The following is a 14,602-nucleotide window of genomic DNA, read 5'->3' on the forward strand; positions in this document are numbered from 1 at the left end:
TGCATTTTATATATGTGCTTTTACTAGCATCTTCAGAAGTGGATCAGCTAACTTGCAACATTCATTTATTGCTTTCCTGTTCCCAAGAACCCAGGTTTGTCACATTTAGCAAAGCAGCTGCCCTAACAAGCCTACTACTCCCAAGAAAATACAACTATGTAGGTTTACTGTTCCTCCCTGACAAGCAAACAGGGGATTGAAATTAGAAGGAGGGATGAGGAATATGGATCGGATAAGACTGAACTTGAGCCTAGGTGGCCAGGTTGTACTATTCTCCCTCCTCCTCCCAGACCCTATGACCACAGTGCTAGCTGAACAGAAAGGAATGAATTCTTCAGTGCCCACAGAGTGTAAGATGGGAACAGAAATTCAGCAATTCTCCGATTGGGAATCTTAAACTATTCAACAGCTGCATCTGCAAATAGATTCTGTCTTACCAGCTCCATCAGGAGTGATGGTTCCCAACTTTACAGCCAAGGGGTAACCAGTTTCTCTATAATGTTCTACAGCATGGTTGTTGCCTCCACTGCCATCAAAGTAACGCCGTCCACATAAGATGGAGCCATCTGTCATGTTGAGCCACAGGTTCTCCCGCATGTCACACTTGCTGCATTTCCAGCCACTGTCAGTACAAGCAATTAGGCAGTATAATTGCCTCAATCAGTACAATTCTCTCAATCCTGCACTGAACAATTTTCAGGCCTGACTCCATTTTGTTAAACTTCCCAGATTTCATTCTACATCTTCTGTTGAAAAGAAAAAAGCATTAAGGAACACCATCAACTCACCAAGGAGGGATACGGATACCATTTTGGAGCTGCTGAAGAGAAAAGGCATGCCTGGACACACGCCGAACCTCCCCATCCCAAGCCTGAACCTCCTGTTTACGGGAAGCAGAATCTGCTGTCAGAATAGCTTCAATTGCACTAGAAATCTGGAATGCCAAAAGAGAAAAGGTGAGTCAGACTTCCAAGCCCCTCCTAAAATATCTACTATCAGCAGAGATCTGAAGTTTTACATACCATTTTAACTAAAAAAATTCCCCATATATCCAAGGCTGATGCATCACATCAACTCTACCTCTAGTGCAAAGCCAATCAGACCATGTGATCCCCCGCCCCCCCCGATGAATCACAGTGCTTACCCTGTCCTTCACCATATCTGGCAGACCATCTAGTCCATCCTGAGGGATATCCAAATGCTCTGGTAAAATAACTATTTTGACATGTTCATCATATTCATATTTCTCTTCTGGGAGGTCAAATCCCCCTTCTACACCTATCAAAACAGATATGCAACAATAGCAGTTGAGAAATGTAAGAAGCAACATCATAAACTCTAGATGCTGTGAAATCTTATGTCAACTCTCGAAACGACTCTAGCCAAAGCCATACTTTTACTTTGCTTCGTTTCTAAGTTGCCATGCATATGTGGGGGAAGGAGCTTTGAAGAATGTTGAATGTTTTCCTCTACAGTGCCAGACATAACAGTGATAAGACTCATGAGAACCAAGGTCAGTTCAATGTGCCCTAGCAACAGCAGGAGGGAGTGATGAGAACTTTATCACCTGCTTGGTTGGTTAACATGATCTGTAACAGAATGGGAAGTGGACAATATCTATTCTTTATTTGTACCAAAGCACAGGAATGATTCAGAGTTGGTTTCACATTTGAACCTGCCAATATGATATAACCAATAAAATGGATCTTTGAGAAAAACCACAGGCTCAGAGTCTTGAATTGATTGGGCCATTACTCAGAACTATGACATCTTAATTAAAAAAGGTGTCAAATTATGCAAGCTTTGAGAAAGCTTACAGATAAAATATAAGACGAAACATGAATTCAAATCTTCTGACAGTCTTAAAACTAAAGTCAATCCATGTTCTCTCCCATCAAGGTTTTCCCCCATAGTATAATAGAAGTGTAAGTTTATATTTTTTACCAATAGCTAGACGGGTTGGTTTCTTCCGGGGAGGATCACCAGCACTGGAATTATTTTCTTCTTTCTAGAGAAGAACCAGAAGAGTGTTAATTAGCAAGCCAGCCATTCCAAACGTCCAGACTCTTGGGCAGCAAGCAAGCACACAGCAGCATCAATTATAACCATCTTTCTTCCTCTGCTCTGAAATTTAAATAAGCGAGTTCTGCACAAGGCAAAAAAGTTGCCATTCTTACCAATCTGCGTGTTTTCTTAAGATGTAAATAGACCCGCTGGCCTGTTTTTTCATAATGTTTTGTCACATACTGCTTTCCAAAGCCCAGGAATGTGTTCATACAGATATATATTCCTCCATCTGACTCCTACAGAACAAAGAAAGACATGACTTCAATAGGAAGGAAACTCAGCCAATCCCCAAATACCAAATTTTTAATGCTGTGTATAAAATGTTGTAGCCCAAATAAATTACTCAAATACATAATTTCATGAATGCAATTTACAAAAATTCCTCTTTATAAATACTTTTCCGAATTCTAAGAGGCACTGAAATTTCCCTCAGAGAATCTTGTATTAGTGAGATCTCTTCCTTCCAAGAGCTTAGTAGGTTAAGATAAAAAATACACAAATATACATTTGCAGCCATGAAATCTAGAAACTTGCATTTAAATTTTTCCTAGTTGTTTTGGCTATGGCCACATTTGGATTTATTTGGATGTTCAGAATAGCAGGAAGAATTCCTTGGTGCTGTCACCCACAACTGACCAAACCTGTTTTCAGCAATGGGGATGAAGAAGTTTGTTGCAATGATTCTTACTGGTCCCTTATCAATAAGACACTATAAAATTATTTCATATGAAGATAAGATTCATTGAAAATTATCATCCATTTATTAACCTCTTTATGTGGCTCCCAGATTATAATTATGCATCAATGCTATTGCAGCCACACCAGATAAACTGCTCTTAAAGTTCTATGCTCCAGAAACTAAATGACTACATTCAGTAATTCAGTTCACAGATCTTGTTTGGCTACCCTAGATACCCATGACACATTCATACAACAGTAGTGCCTATTTTATATAGGCGTTTATATTTACATTTCTGCATTATTTTGCCATCTACAGAAAATATGGGGAAACTATGGTCCTTTAAACATTACTGAACTGAAACTCCCAGAATATATCCCTACTGACTATGATGTTAATGTGGTTGTTTTAGTTTAGTACTAGTATCTGAAGGGCACAAGTCCCCTATTGCAACTTAGAGAAAACACCTGAACCTAAAAGCAAAATTTCTGACATTTCAGTTTGGTTTGTATAAAATATGTCCAAAATACAGAACGTGTGGATTTCTTCCACCTTAACTGAATAAACATTTTATACGGCTATTGGCTTTTAATGGATGTTCGTGCAGTCTATAGAGCAACAATATGACTCTTCAAGAGTTAACAGCAGGGAAAGGAATACAATTCTGAACAGAATAGTTCAGAAAATTTGGAACATTTTCTGGTTTTTTTTCTCAGCAATTGGACACCCTTCCAAATTAGACATTGATCTTCAACCATTCCTCCTATGAAATCCATGTGGAATCCAAAAGCATGTTTTAAAAATGAGGCACTGCCATACATTTTTATTAAAACACATATGGGAGGAGGGGAATGACAAGACAATAAGTGAGCCTGATAGACAGCAAGGAAAACGTCCACAGGCATCATGCTACCCATGAGAGTGCTAAACAGAGCTACAGTACACAATAATGTCAGTTAAAAATATTCTTTAAGAGTATTTTATAAGTATGATCTTATCTTACTCGTTTCTATAAGAGCACAGACCTAGTCCCTCAAAAGAGGTGATTAACTGTTTAATATGATAGTTATACTAGAAGCACTCTAAATGATAAGCAGCATCCTATAATTTGTAAGAAATTACATGAAATCATTTTCTTTCTTACACAATTATCCCAGATAATTCTTAAATGTTAACAAATATTGTTCATTGCAGTTTTGAAGGTTGCAGATATGTTTAATAAAAGGAGCGCTTCTATTGCAGGGATGTCAAAACATGCTCTTGCAGAACAATATTCTTCTTTTCCTAACTAGCAATTCCCTAGCCTTGTTGCACACACACACACACACACATACACACACACATATTTAGGAGGAATCTGTAAGTGTCCCATATAAATTGTGAACGTTCACAAAATGCAGCCTTTCACTCTGATATGATGAGCCCACAAGAGAAAAATGATCAGCCTGCTTCAAAAGAAAGAAAAAGGAATGATATGTTTTAAAATTATTATTTGGAAAGGAAATTCAACAGATCCTGATAGCAGGGATCTAATTTATACTGAACCCTGGGAAGGGTAACCCCCCCCCCCGCCCACCCGCCCAAGAATGCGTTTGCATTCTTCATATCCAGAAGAAAAAGGCAACTGTCTCCAGAGATGACAGGGGATTTAGGGGACCGGTAAAGTAGGATAAATGAATCAGTAAATCATGCAAACATTTCTGAATCTTTCTGCGAACCTCCGTTAAAACTCGCGTGTAGCCTAACCAGGCTTGCTTGATTCACTCTGGGAAAAAGGCGTGGCTGCCCAGAAGGTTTCTCTCTCCCAGCCAGGGGACACCAGCTACAGACCTTAGCATCACCCATAACAATGGGAGCGATTCCCTTACACGCGTTAGAAGAAACTGGATGAGGAGCTCATTCCACAGTGCGGAATGAGAAAGAGGCAAGAGCGATCGGATGATGGGAGAGCTGCCTAGAGGATACAGAGCCCATGTGTCCGATTCAAAAACCAAAAGGGCTGACACGTCCCTTCCACCAAAGGTCTCTGGGATCAGCAGTTCCTGAGCGGAAGGTCTGGCACTAAAACGAATGGGAAAGGGACTTCGTTTCCCATCATGCCCCGCGAGCCATGCCTAGATAGTTCCAGAGACTTCAGTAGTGCGGCGGGGCTCAATCTTTCTCAATCTTTAGTGGCAGCCAGGCAACCAAGACTACAGTGCCCGGCATGCCACACGAGGCTCTCGTCTTGTTCTACTTAAGCGGCTCTACCGTGGGGATAGTAAAGCGGCTCAGTATCCAACAGAAAGACCCCACGGCCGGCCATACGGTCCGGTGAATAAGATGACCATGACAGCAACGCCCCAACTCTGAGATGTGATCTCGAGAAACTACAATCCCCAGAAAGCCAAGTATTTTCCGAAAGAACGATTTGGTCGCTGAAACTCTTGGGATTTGTAGTACTCGCTTAGTTCCTTACGGGGGATTTGAAGTGGATGCCGTTCCCTGGAAAAATACAAGTCCCGTGAGGCCTTGCGCGGGTCATATTACCTTCCCCGCCCGGTATGTCGGAGACTGTGAAGACAACAGAATCCCCACCAAATCCCCTCTTTTTCACATGAGAGCTTACCGGAGTGTCGAAAGAGAAGGCGCACTCATCCTTATGGACGCGGTCCCCGGCCTTGGGCACCCGGATAGACGGTAGAACAGAAAGTAGTGCCTCACTCAGCTCCGCCATGACAGCTGCTTTCTCCAACACCGCCCACAGCGAACACCTACCAATCAGAAGACAACATACGCTAAGCTTCTCCAGCCAATGAATGGGGGCACAAAGGGAAGTGGGCGTGTACTCCGTAAACCCACAGGGACCCAAGGTATTTTTGTTTGATTTGTCCTTCCAAATGCCTATTTTTTAAACGGACACCCATTGTAGCCAATCAGGATTGCAGCTAAACGTTCTACAAATGGAAACGTTGGTTATGTTCTTAGCTCCGCCCCGATGTTATTAGTCTTCAAAATGAGAAGTTGGGAGATGGGTATTTGTATTTGTCTAAACTAGCCAATAAGGTAACGCCGGTGGGTTTGGCCTTCCAATAGATTGACGGAATTCTAGTCCAATAAAACAACAGATAGAAGAGTTAAAATTATTTTCCAGCCAATTGCAAGAGGACAGGGAAGCAGGAAGGTAGGAAAGGGGATGTCGCGTTTTCAAATGAGTAGGGAAAAAGAGTCGTCTGAGCGATTGGCAGCCATTCGCTCCAATCAGAGCTGTCGCAGAGAGGCTGGTGGGAGGAAGGCGGGAGATTCGAATACTAGTCTAGTCGGCCCAAGCGAGCCTGAGCTTGGGCGACCGAGTCCTACAAAAGCTAAGCGGCTACTTTGGGGTGGGGGGATGTGAGCTTGCGCTGAGTTGGAAGACGGAGGGCAGTTTGATCAGACGAATTTATGGCCGCTCCTTCTCTCGGAGGTAGAAGAGAGTTTTGGTTGCTGCAATAGGGGCTTCAGCTGCGTCCTGTTGTCTATTTCCTTGATTTGTAAGGTTGATTGTTGTTTTGCAGGACTCCTGCGTTCCCAAACAATTGTCATGGGGGCTTCTGAGAGTTTCCCAGCTACGCCCACCTGCACACCTTTGCTGAATAAGCACCTGAAACATGTCAATGACCCAAGGTCACCTACTGCTGGGATCCTGAGGACACCCATTGAGGTACTTGGAAGCCTGTCTTTCAGAACAAAGGATTTGCTTTTCCATCTTCTGTGTACATCTGCTGTTTTAACTTTGTTCTCTTTTCTCTGCTTTTAGGTAGAAAGTTCCCCCAAAGACAAAACACAGTTTCCAAAACAAGGGGAGTTGGTAGCCAAAAGCCAGCATGAGAACTGGGATCCTCGTTCCCCAACGCCAGGAATTTCACGGACTCCTCTAAAAGATGTGTTAGCTGGTAAGTAGGGATGCATTTCTGGCCTAATCTTCTTTTAAATCAGAACTGCTATGTGGAAAGTCTCGCACTTTCCTTGACTGGCTGGCTGGCTGGCTTGCTTTAATTTAATATGCCAAAAGGACTGCTGTTCCCATAAATGTACTGATGAGTCTACTTTTCAGTTGATAGTTGATCCTATAGCTCAGCTATCTTAATGTAACTTACCAAACTATAAACTGGGCTAGAAACTGAAAGATAAGTTCTAGACATCCCTTAGGTATGAAAGCTGGCTATGTGACTTTGGGGCAGTCTCTCTTATTAGCTGAATCCACTTCATAGGGTTATTTAGGGTTATTGTTACGGGAGTATTAGGTATTTGTACTGCATTGAGTTTCCCAAAATAAAGGGAGAGGATAAAAATCAAACAATTTTAGTCTAGCATGATGTATGAATTCAGTGGTATGGTTAGTTTGTGGATTAATGAGTTGGGCAAACTAAGAATATTTAAATAGTTAATAGTTAAATTAACCAGTGATGAAGCATTTTGCAAGGACACATTTGTTAATATTCACCCTAAATAATCCCTCCAGTTCAGGGGTCTCCAACCTTGGTCCCTTTAAGACTTGTGGACTTCAACTCCCAGAGTTCCTCAGCCAGCTTTGTTGGCTGAGGGACTCTGGGAGTTGAAGTCCACAAGTCTTAAAGAGACCAAGGTTGGAGACCCCTACTCCAGTTAATTTATTCAATTGAAGTCACTCACTCAAGTCTATGTGGCTCTAGGTGGCTTACAATAAAACCAAAGCAGCCAGCATTACCTAATGCTGGACACAGGCTTTAACCCACACCTAGGGCTCCAAAACAAGTTTTCAAGGCCCTTTTGTAGATTAATATCAGAGTCCAAAAACCAAGAATGGCAGATTGAGGTTCTTCTAGCAGTTTCTTATTGTGCTTCACCAGACAAGACAGAAATCTTGCCCAAACTTAAAGCAAAGTGTTTGCATCATTAAACATATACTCTTAAAAACTACTAGGGAAGAAATAGTTTTAAAACTTTCTCCCACGCAGACTACCTAGACTTCGCTGTCTTTTGCTCCTTTGGAATACACTCCCTCCTTCCTGGGAATCACAGTCAAATACTTAAGAAAGGCCAACAAGGGATGGGGCAAATATAATCTCAGGGTGGGTGATGTTCTAAAGGGCTGGTGTCATAACAGAAAAGGTTTTCTTTGGCCTTGACAGTTTGTAACCAATAGTACTTAAAACATGTCTTTCCCATCTTTGGGTAGGACAGGGAGAAACAACTGGGGAGAGATAAGTAACCCTGTCCTAAGCCATGAAGGGCTTTAAAGGTGATAGCCAACCCCTTGAATTGTACCTGAAAGCCAATGCTCATGAAGTAATTGTGTCACATGTGCTGTAATTGGCATCAGTGATTGCCCATGTTTCTGCATCAGTTGGAGCTTCCAATACTTTTCAAGGGTAGCATCCTGTAAAGTGTATTGCAGTAATTTATTCATAAAGGCATGAGTGACCATGAGCAAGGCAGCCCTTTCCAGGAACTGGCACAACTGAGACATGACCCACAAATGCTACCTGCTTTTTGAGCAGGAGCTGTGGATCCAGGAGGATCAACAGATTTTGCACTAGGCAAGGCCTCTTTACCTGGAAACCAAGAGGTCCAAAATCTCAAAACCATCCAGTCTTGCTTGGCTTGAATTGAAGTTTGTTGCACCACACTCAGGCCCCCCCATTAGTCTCTAGATGCAGAGACAGATCTTCAGGTGGCCTAGGATGGAGACATATGGCAGACTGCATATTGATGATACCAACCCCAAAATTTTAGAGGGGAGATGATAAACAAGATAAGAAAGTGTATTGATCCCTATGGCATTTTTCAAAGAAGAGACTGCTAGTGGGATTTCACACATACCCTGTGCATCAACACTGATTGGAATTGACCCTGAAGGGAGGAGACAATACTGTGCTCACCCATATCCAACTCCTGGATCTGGTCCAAAAGGATACTATGATCAATGAAATTGAAAGTCTCTGACACATCAAGAAGAGCAAGGATGGCTGCTTCATTTCCATCTTGCTCCCATCAGAAGTGATCCAAGACTGTGATCAATGTCATCTTGGTTGGTTAATTATGATTAAGACTAGCCTTCTATATGATCTTGACCTCACAGAGCAAGAAGGATGGGTGCTTGCTAGGTTGCTTATTGGAAGTGTGAAGTTCTCATATTCATGGGCTTGTATTCTATGTGTGAGACTGGATTCTATTTCTGACTTTATATTTGGAATGAGGGATGGGGGATACTCAGCTTCTTTGTTTAGTGATGCTTGTACAGAAGTAAAAGATTTGCCAAAGTAGTGGGAGAAGATTATGTGCACAATTTTAACAGCCACTACTGTCTTATACATGTGCCCTGACATCTTAGGGCTGAGTTATGCACCATTTAAGGCAGTGCTTATAGAAGGTTATTGGCAGGGAGAGAGTATTATTCTAGTCTTTGAAATTTCCTTTTGATATGTGCTGTTGAGTAAATTTTCAATTCTGGAATTTGATTTCTGTCCAGATACCATAAACTACCCAGTGAAGTTGTTCTGTGAAAACTTTATGGGAGAAAATAGAGAGGAAGAGCTACCTCAAGAGGAATCTCAGCATGAAGATCAAAAATCTGAATTCATCTTTGGAATGGAAGAGGGGACTGCAAGGAGCACAGTTTCTTCTGGGGAAATTTTCTTAGAGGATTCTCAGCAAGCAGAAGAGGGGGAAAATGAACAGTTGTTTTCCATGGTTTCTGTTGCAGCTGTAACAAAACAGCCTGCCCGCATCATTCACTCTACAGGTGAGATTAATTGTCCAAAGCTGTTCAACAGCTCCATCACTCCTCTGACAGTGATCTTCTGAGTGAAGCAAGTCAATTTGATCAGTATTATTTCTGTCTACATAAATGTTTATTTGTGTTATTGTCTTGCCAATCTAATTCTCATGAATCTGGTACCCAGCTGCATTATGCAAGACCTCTTCAGTCCCCAAGAAACTGGAACCTACGTTGGCTAGCTTTATAGGAGTCTACCTCAGCAGTCACTGTGAGAATGTGAACTTAAACTGAGACTGTGCTGCAACTAAGGAAGAAAAGGGAATCTAGTGTAGTTATATTGTTAACTATGCTAGCAGAATTCACATAAACTAATTCTTTTACTACATAAGGATAACAACCTCTGCCTGCTTAGGAAGGAACGGTGGGAGGTATCATGGTACTTGAGCTTTTGTTCAGAAAAATAAGAAACATTGTGATGAATTTTCATACTCTTCCTTCCTACTCCCTAGGAAGCAAGTCAGTAAAACGCAGAATCAGTAACAAAATGCTGGCAATGCCGACTGGTACTGGACGTTCCCCACTTAGTATCCTTCATGGTGACAATTCTCCAATTTCCCTTACTTCTCATCAGGTAACAATATGTGGGCAGATGGTTGATGTTATTCCATTAACCCATATCTCTGCTTTGTTTAAAGTGCTGTTAGCTAGTTACCTTTTGTTCCTGAAAAACAAAACATTTGGAAAAGTGGTAGACTCAAATCCAGTATAAGCAGGATGGGGTGCTTTGTACTTTTCTTGTTGTGTCTCTTTGCTTCATTGCTAGCACCTTTTAGATAATTATTTTCAACACTGGTTTTCTTCAGGTATGAACAAACTTTTCAAATCAAGAGCTACATTGAGATTTATAGAATATTAAAGCAACAGCGGGCAAAATAGTAGACTTGCTCAGAATAAATTAGGTTTTTTTTTTCATTTAGAGTTAATTTATCTCCTAGCTTTGTAGGAATTTTTCTAGCCTTTCGAACTTTACCTTATCTTCCCTTTAAAATGAACGGCAATCAATGAAAATATTGTTCTGCTCATAAATTTCTTGAACTATGTAATTGACTTCATCAGAGTGAAGTTCTTTACTTTTTCCAATCAGTCGTCATATGTTTTAAACAAAAGTAAACCACATCTTTAGTGTACAGTAAAACCTCTCATGTTGATAAATATGTCAGTTTGTTGATAAAAGATGTGTACATGTTTTTACACATATATTATTTGTACCCTGAGAAGCATTTATGTTATATGGCTATCATTTAAAACTTGGAACAATTGCCTCTTTCAATGGGTGGCAGCCCAAAATCGAGTTTCATGTATTCGGTGAAGCCAACTCATGACTTTACTCTGCGTTGTGCAAATTTTTTTTTTTTTTTTTGCATTTATATCCCGCCCTTCTCCGAAGACTCAGGGCGGCTTACACTATGTTAGCAATAATCTTCATTCTATTTGTATATTTATATACAAAGTCAACTTATTGCCCCCAACAATCTGGGTCCTCATTTTACCTACCTTATAAAGGATGGAAGGCTGAGTCAACCTTGGGCCTGGTGGGACTAGAACCTGCAGTAATTGCAGGCAGCTGCTGTTAATAACAGACTGCATTAGCAGTCTGAGCCACAGAGGCCCCTCTCAAAAATTCATGTTTGAGTAAATCAAGTTAATCATACTGTGTGAATACAAAACCTGGCTGCCATCAAATAAAACAGTCAAATATATTAGCATTTCTTCAACAAGATATATTTTTTTCCAGAATAAAAGGACTTCATCAGTGACAGATAATCAAAGAGAACCAAAGGATGGAAACTTAAACTCTGGGCCAAACTTTCCAGCAGATAGCTGTGGTTGGGATCCCATGAATAAGGAGAATCGACAGTGTCGTTGGGTGGAAAATTAGCTTCAGATGCTCTGTTGTTTGCCGCTCTTTAATATGAAGGTTTGATGGCTCAAGTATGAAGACATTGAAGTAGCATGATTTTTATTTTTTGCTTCTTGCCTATTTCCCTCTTGCTACTTTTCTCTGTCTTTGGTTTTCATATTTAGATTCCATAATGTATAGATTCTTCTGTGTAACTACTTTTTTAAAAAAATGTCGTCTGAAATGTCTGTGTTTGGAAAATAAACTTCACTTTAAAATGAGATTGTGGTTCCCGGCTGCATTATTTTAAAACTTTTGCCACAGTTGGAAAAAACTACTCCTGGAGTACATCTGTTAGAGTGGGGCTAAAACTGTTCTTTGCAGAAAGTAATGTTGGACGTGGAAGCTACAGACTTCAACATGGCTGGCTGAGGAATTCTGGGAGTTGAAATCCACAAGTCTTAAAATTGCCAAATTTCGAGAGCCCCAGTAGAAGAACAGAATATGGGGGTGTGAGAAGATGTGGAAACTGCTAGCTGACATCCCTCACTGAAACAAGTATCCTATTTTGCTTCAGTCTCTGGGTAGTAGAATAAATAGTACCCTTTTGTTACTTGGGGTTACAGGAGCCAGAGCAGAGCTTGTTTTTAAGTTGTAACACAGTGGTAGTCAACCTGGTCCCTACCACCCACTAGTGGGCGTTCCAGCTTTCATGGTGGGCGGTAGGGGTTTTGATAGGGGTAGGGATACTGAAGCACTTTCCTTTTTTTTAATTTAATTGACTTTTTAAAAAAAAAATCATAGCATTATTTAAAAACATTTTCATTAGCTTTTCATAAAATTCCCCATGACAATTTAAATTTCTGAAAATATACTATTTGTATCGCCTGCACATAAGCTTAGTTCACATTACGTACGTGAAACTAAATGGCGCTATAGTGCGACCGCAAACAAAAGAGCCTCATCCCAGAATAGCTTGCGCATCTCCCCCCACACCCCCAGCTGTAACAGACAAGTAGAGCTGGTAGTCAGCGCCCCCTCCAAACCCAATCCACGATGCGCAAGAGGCATGCGCAGACGATGATAAACAGCGCATTACTGTGGAACCGATGGGCGGTTAGAAAATTCTACTACTAACAGAGATACAAAAGTGGGCGGTAGGTATAAAAAGGTTGACTACCCGTTGTAACATTTAAATAAGTAAGCAGTCCTCGGCTTACTATCTTTTAATGACAGTTCAAAGTTACGACACCCTCAGAAAAAGTGACTTACATCCAGTTCTCAAAGTTACAACCATTGTACCACCCCCTGTAGTCACATGATTGCAATTTGGGCACTTAGCTTTCATTTGTGATGGTTGTAGCATCTTGCAGTCAGTAATCAGAGTTTGCCTTCCCAACCAGCTTCTGACATTCAGAGTCAATTGGGGAAGCCATGTTCACTTAATGATGCATTGATTCAGTTAACAACCATGGTAAAAATGATGGTAATATCAGTCTGGTTACATGATGATTTACTTAGTAATTACATTGTTTAATGACTGAAATTCCAGTCTCAATTGTGGTCATAAATTGACTATATGATGAAGCAAAGACAGGATATATATCTTTCAAGTATCTTAAAGAAGTGAATGTATTTTTAATGCTTCCTTTAACCTTTTCCAAACGAAAGCCTAGATCTTTGGGGGCAGGTTTGTGTATTTATTGCTTTCTGAGACAATGACATGATCTTGCATCCTGCAATGTATAAAAAGCTGAGACGTCAGTAACTTCTGAATACCAAAGACGCTGCCCAATCATCTCAAGTTCTCTGAACAAATGCTGTATTGTCATTTAGACTAAGGGATATGCTTTGTGGTTCTCTTCATATCCTTGGCTGCATGGAGTTACAAATATTGCACAGTGTGGAGTGAATATTAGAAGACTTACATCCTTTCTGTCTTTTCAAAAGGTATCCTCCTGCAAACTTGTGAATGGGGAATAATAATAACAACAACAACAACAACAACAGAGTTGGAAGGGACCTTGGAGGTCTTCTAGTCCAACAACAACAACAACAACAGAGTTGGAAGGGATCTTGGAGGTCTTCTAGTCCAACCCCCTGCCCAGGCAGAAAACCCTACACCATTTCAGACAAATGGTTATCCAACATTTTCTTAAAAATTTCCAGTGTTGGAGCATTTACAGCTTCTGCAGGCAAGTTGTTCCACTGATTAATTGTTCTAACTTAGGAAATTTCTCCTTAGTTCTAAGTTGCATCTCTCCTTGATTAGTTTCCACCCATTGCTTCTTGTTCTACCCTCAGGTGCTTTGGAGAATAGTTTGACTCCCTCTTCTTTGTGGCAACCCCTGAGATATTGGAACACTGCTATCATGTCTCCCTAGTCCTTCTTTTCATTAAACTAGGCATACCGAGTTCCTGCAACCGTTCTTCATATGTTTTAGCCTCCAGTCCCCTAATCATCTTTGTTGCTCTTCTCTGCACTCTTTCTAGAGTCTCAACATCTTTTTTACATCGTGGCGACCAAAACTGAATGCAATATTCCAAGTGTGGCCTTACCAAGGCATTATAATGTGGTATTAACACTTCACGTGATCTTGATTCTATCCCTGTTTATGCAGCCCAGAACTGTGTTGGCTTTTTTGGCAGCTGCTGCACACTGCTGGCTCATATCTAAATGGTTGTCCACTAGGACTCCAAGATCCCTCTCACAGTTATTACTGTTGAGCAAGGTACCACATATCCGGTACCTGTACATTTTGTTTTTTTGGCCTAAATGTAAGAACCTTACTTTTTTCACTGTTGAATTTCATTTTGTTAGATAGCGCCCAATGTTCTAGTCTGTTTTCTGTATCTTGAACCTATCTTCTGGAGTGTTGGCTATTCCTGCCAGCTTGGTGTCATCTGCAAATTTGATGAGTTCCCCATCTATCCCCTCGTCCAAGTCATTGATGAAGATGTTTAAGAGTACTGGGCCTAAAACAACGCCTTGGGGTACTCCACTGCATACTTCCCTCCATGTGGATGTAGTTCCATTGAGGACTACACGTTGAGTGCGGTTGGTCAGCCAGTTAGGAATCCATCTGGTGGTGGTGCTGTCTAACCCACATTTTTCTACTTTATCTAGTAGTAGGTTATGGTCTAATTTATCAAATGCTTTACTGAAGTCCAACTAAATTATATTGACAGCATTCCTCTGATCCACTAATTTTGCCACTTTATCAAAGAATGCAAT

The 14,602-nt window shown here is 40.9% G+C and overlaps 2 protein-coding genes across 5 annotated transcripts in view; one reads left to right on the forward strand and one right to left on the reverse strand.

The window, feature by feature from the left end:
- Positions 1-5,511, reverse strand: part of USP5 (ubiquitin specific peptidase 5) — a 23,415-nt gene extending 17,904 nt beyond the window's left edge. For 2 of the 3 annotated variants that reach the window (XM_058166861.1, XM_058166860.1), the window contains exons 1-6: positions 5,355-5,511; positions 2,178-2,303; positions 1,945-2,008; positions 1,145-1,278; positions 789-934; positions 438-622 (exon numbers count right to left, since the gene is read on the reverse strand). In XM_058166861.1, the coding sequence (XP_058022844.1) occupies positions 438-622; positions 789-934; positions 1,145-1,278; positions 1,945-2,008; positions 2,178-2,303; positions 5,355-5,462 (763 nt within the window). In that variant the 5' untranslated portion in view covers positions 5,463-5,511. Of the gene's footprint in view, positions 1-437; positions 623-788; positions 935-1,144; positions 1,279-1,944; positions 2,009-2,177; positions 2,304-4,614; positions 4,753-5,354 lie in introns of those variants that run through there. The other variant, XM_058166862.1, reaches the window with a different exon arrangement.
- CDCA3 (cell division cycle associated 3) lies at positions 5,493-11,643 on the forward strand. Of its 2 annotated transcripts, none has more exons than XM_058166866.1 (6): positions 5,493-5,598; positions 6,283-6,428; positions 6,525-6,660; positions 9,219-9,491; positions 9,977-10,098; positions 11,263-11,643. In XM_058166866.1, the coding sequence occupies exons 1-6, from the start codon at positions 5,541-5,543 to the stop codon at positions 11,404-11,406; spliced, it is 879 nt and encodes a 292-aa protein (XP_058022849.1). In that variant the 5' UTR covers positions 5,493-5,540; the 3' UTR covers positions 11,407-11,643. The 2 variants fall into 2 exon arrangements, with proteins under 2 accessions (XP_058022849.1, XP_058022850.1); XM_058166867.1 differs by lacking the exon at positions 5,493-5,598 and adding an exon at positions 5,932-6,191.
- Positions 11,644-14,602: the final 2,959 nt, after the last annotated feature.

The sequence above is a fragment of the Ahaetulla prasina genome, chromosome 2, assembly GCF_028640845.1.
Source record: "Ahaetulla prasina isolate Xishuangbanna chromosome 2, ASM2864084v1, whole genome shotgun sequence".
Classification (NCBI taxonomy): domain Eukaryota; kingdom Metazoa; phylum Chordata; class Lepidosauria; order Squamata; family Colubridae; genus Ahaetulla; species Ahaetulla prasina.

Coding starts and splice junctions, on each gene's coding strand:
- CDCA3 (XM_058166866.1), top strand. CDS start 5,541: ATGAATGGGGGCACAAAGGGAAGTGGGCGTGTACTCCGTAAACCCACA. Junction 6,429..6,524: donor TCCTGAGGACACCCATTGAG/GTACTTGGAAGC, acceptor CTCTGCTTTTAG/GTAGAAAGTTCCCCCAAAGA. Junction 9,492..9,976: donor CCGCATCATTCACTCTACAG/GTGAGATTAATT, acceptor CCTACTCCCTAG/GAAGCAAGTCAGTAAAACGC.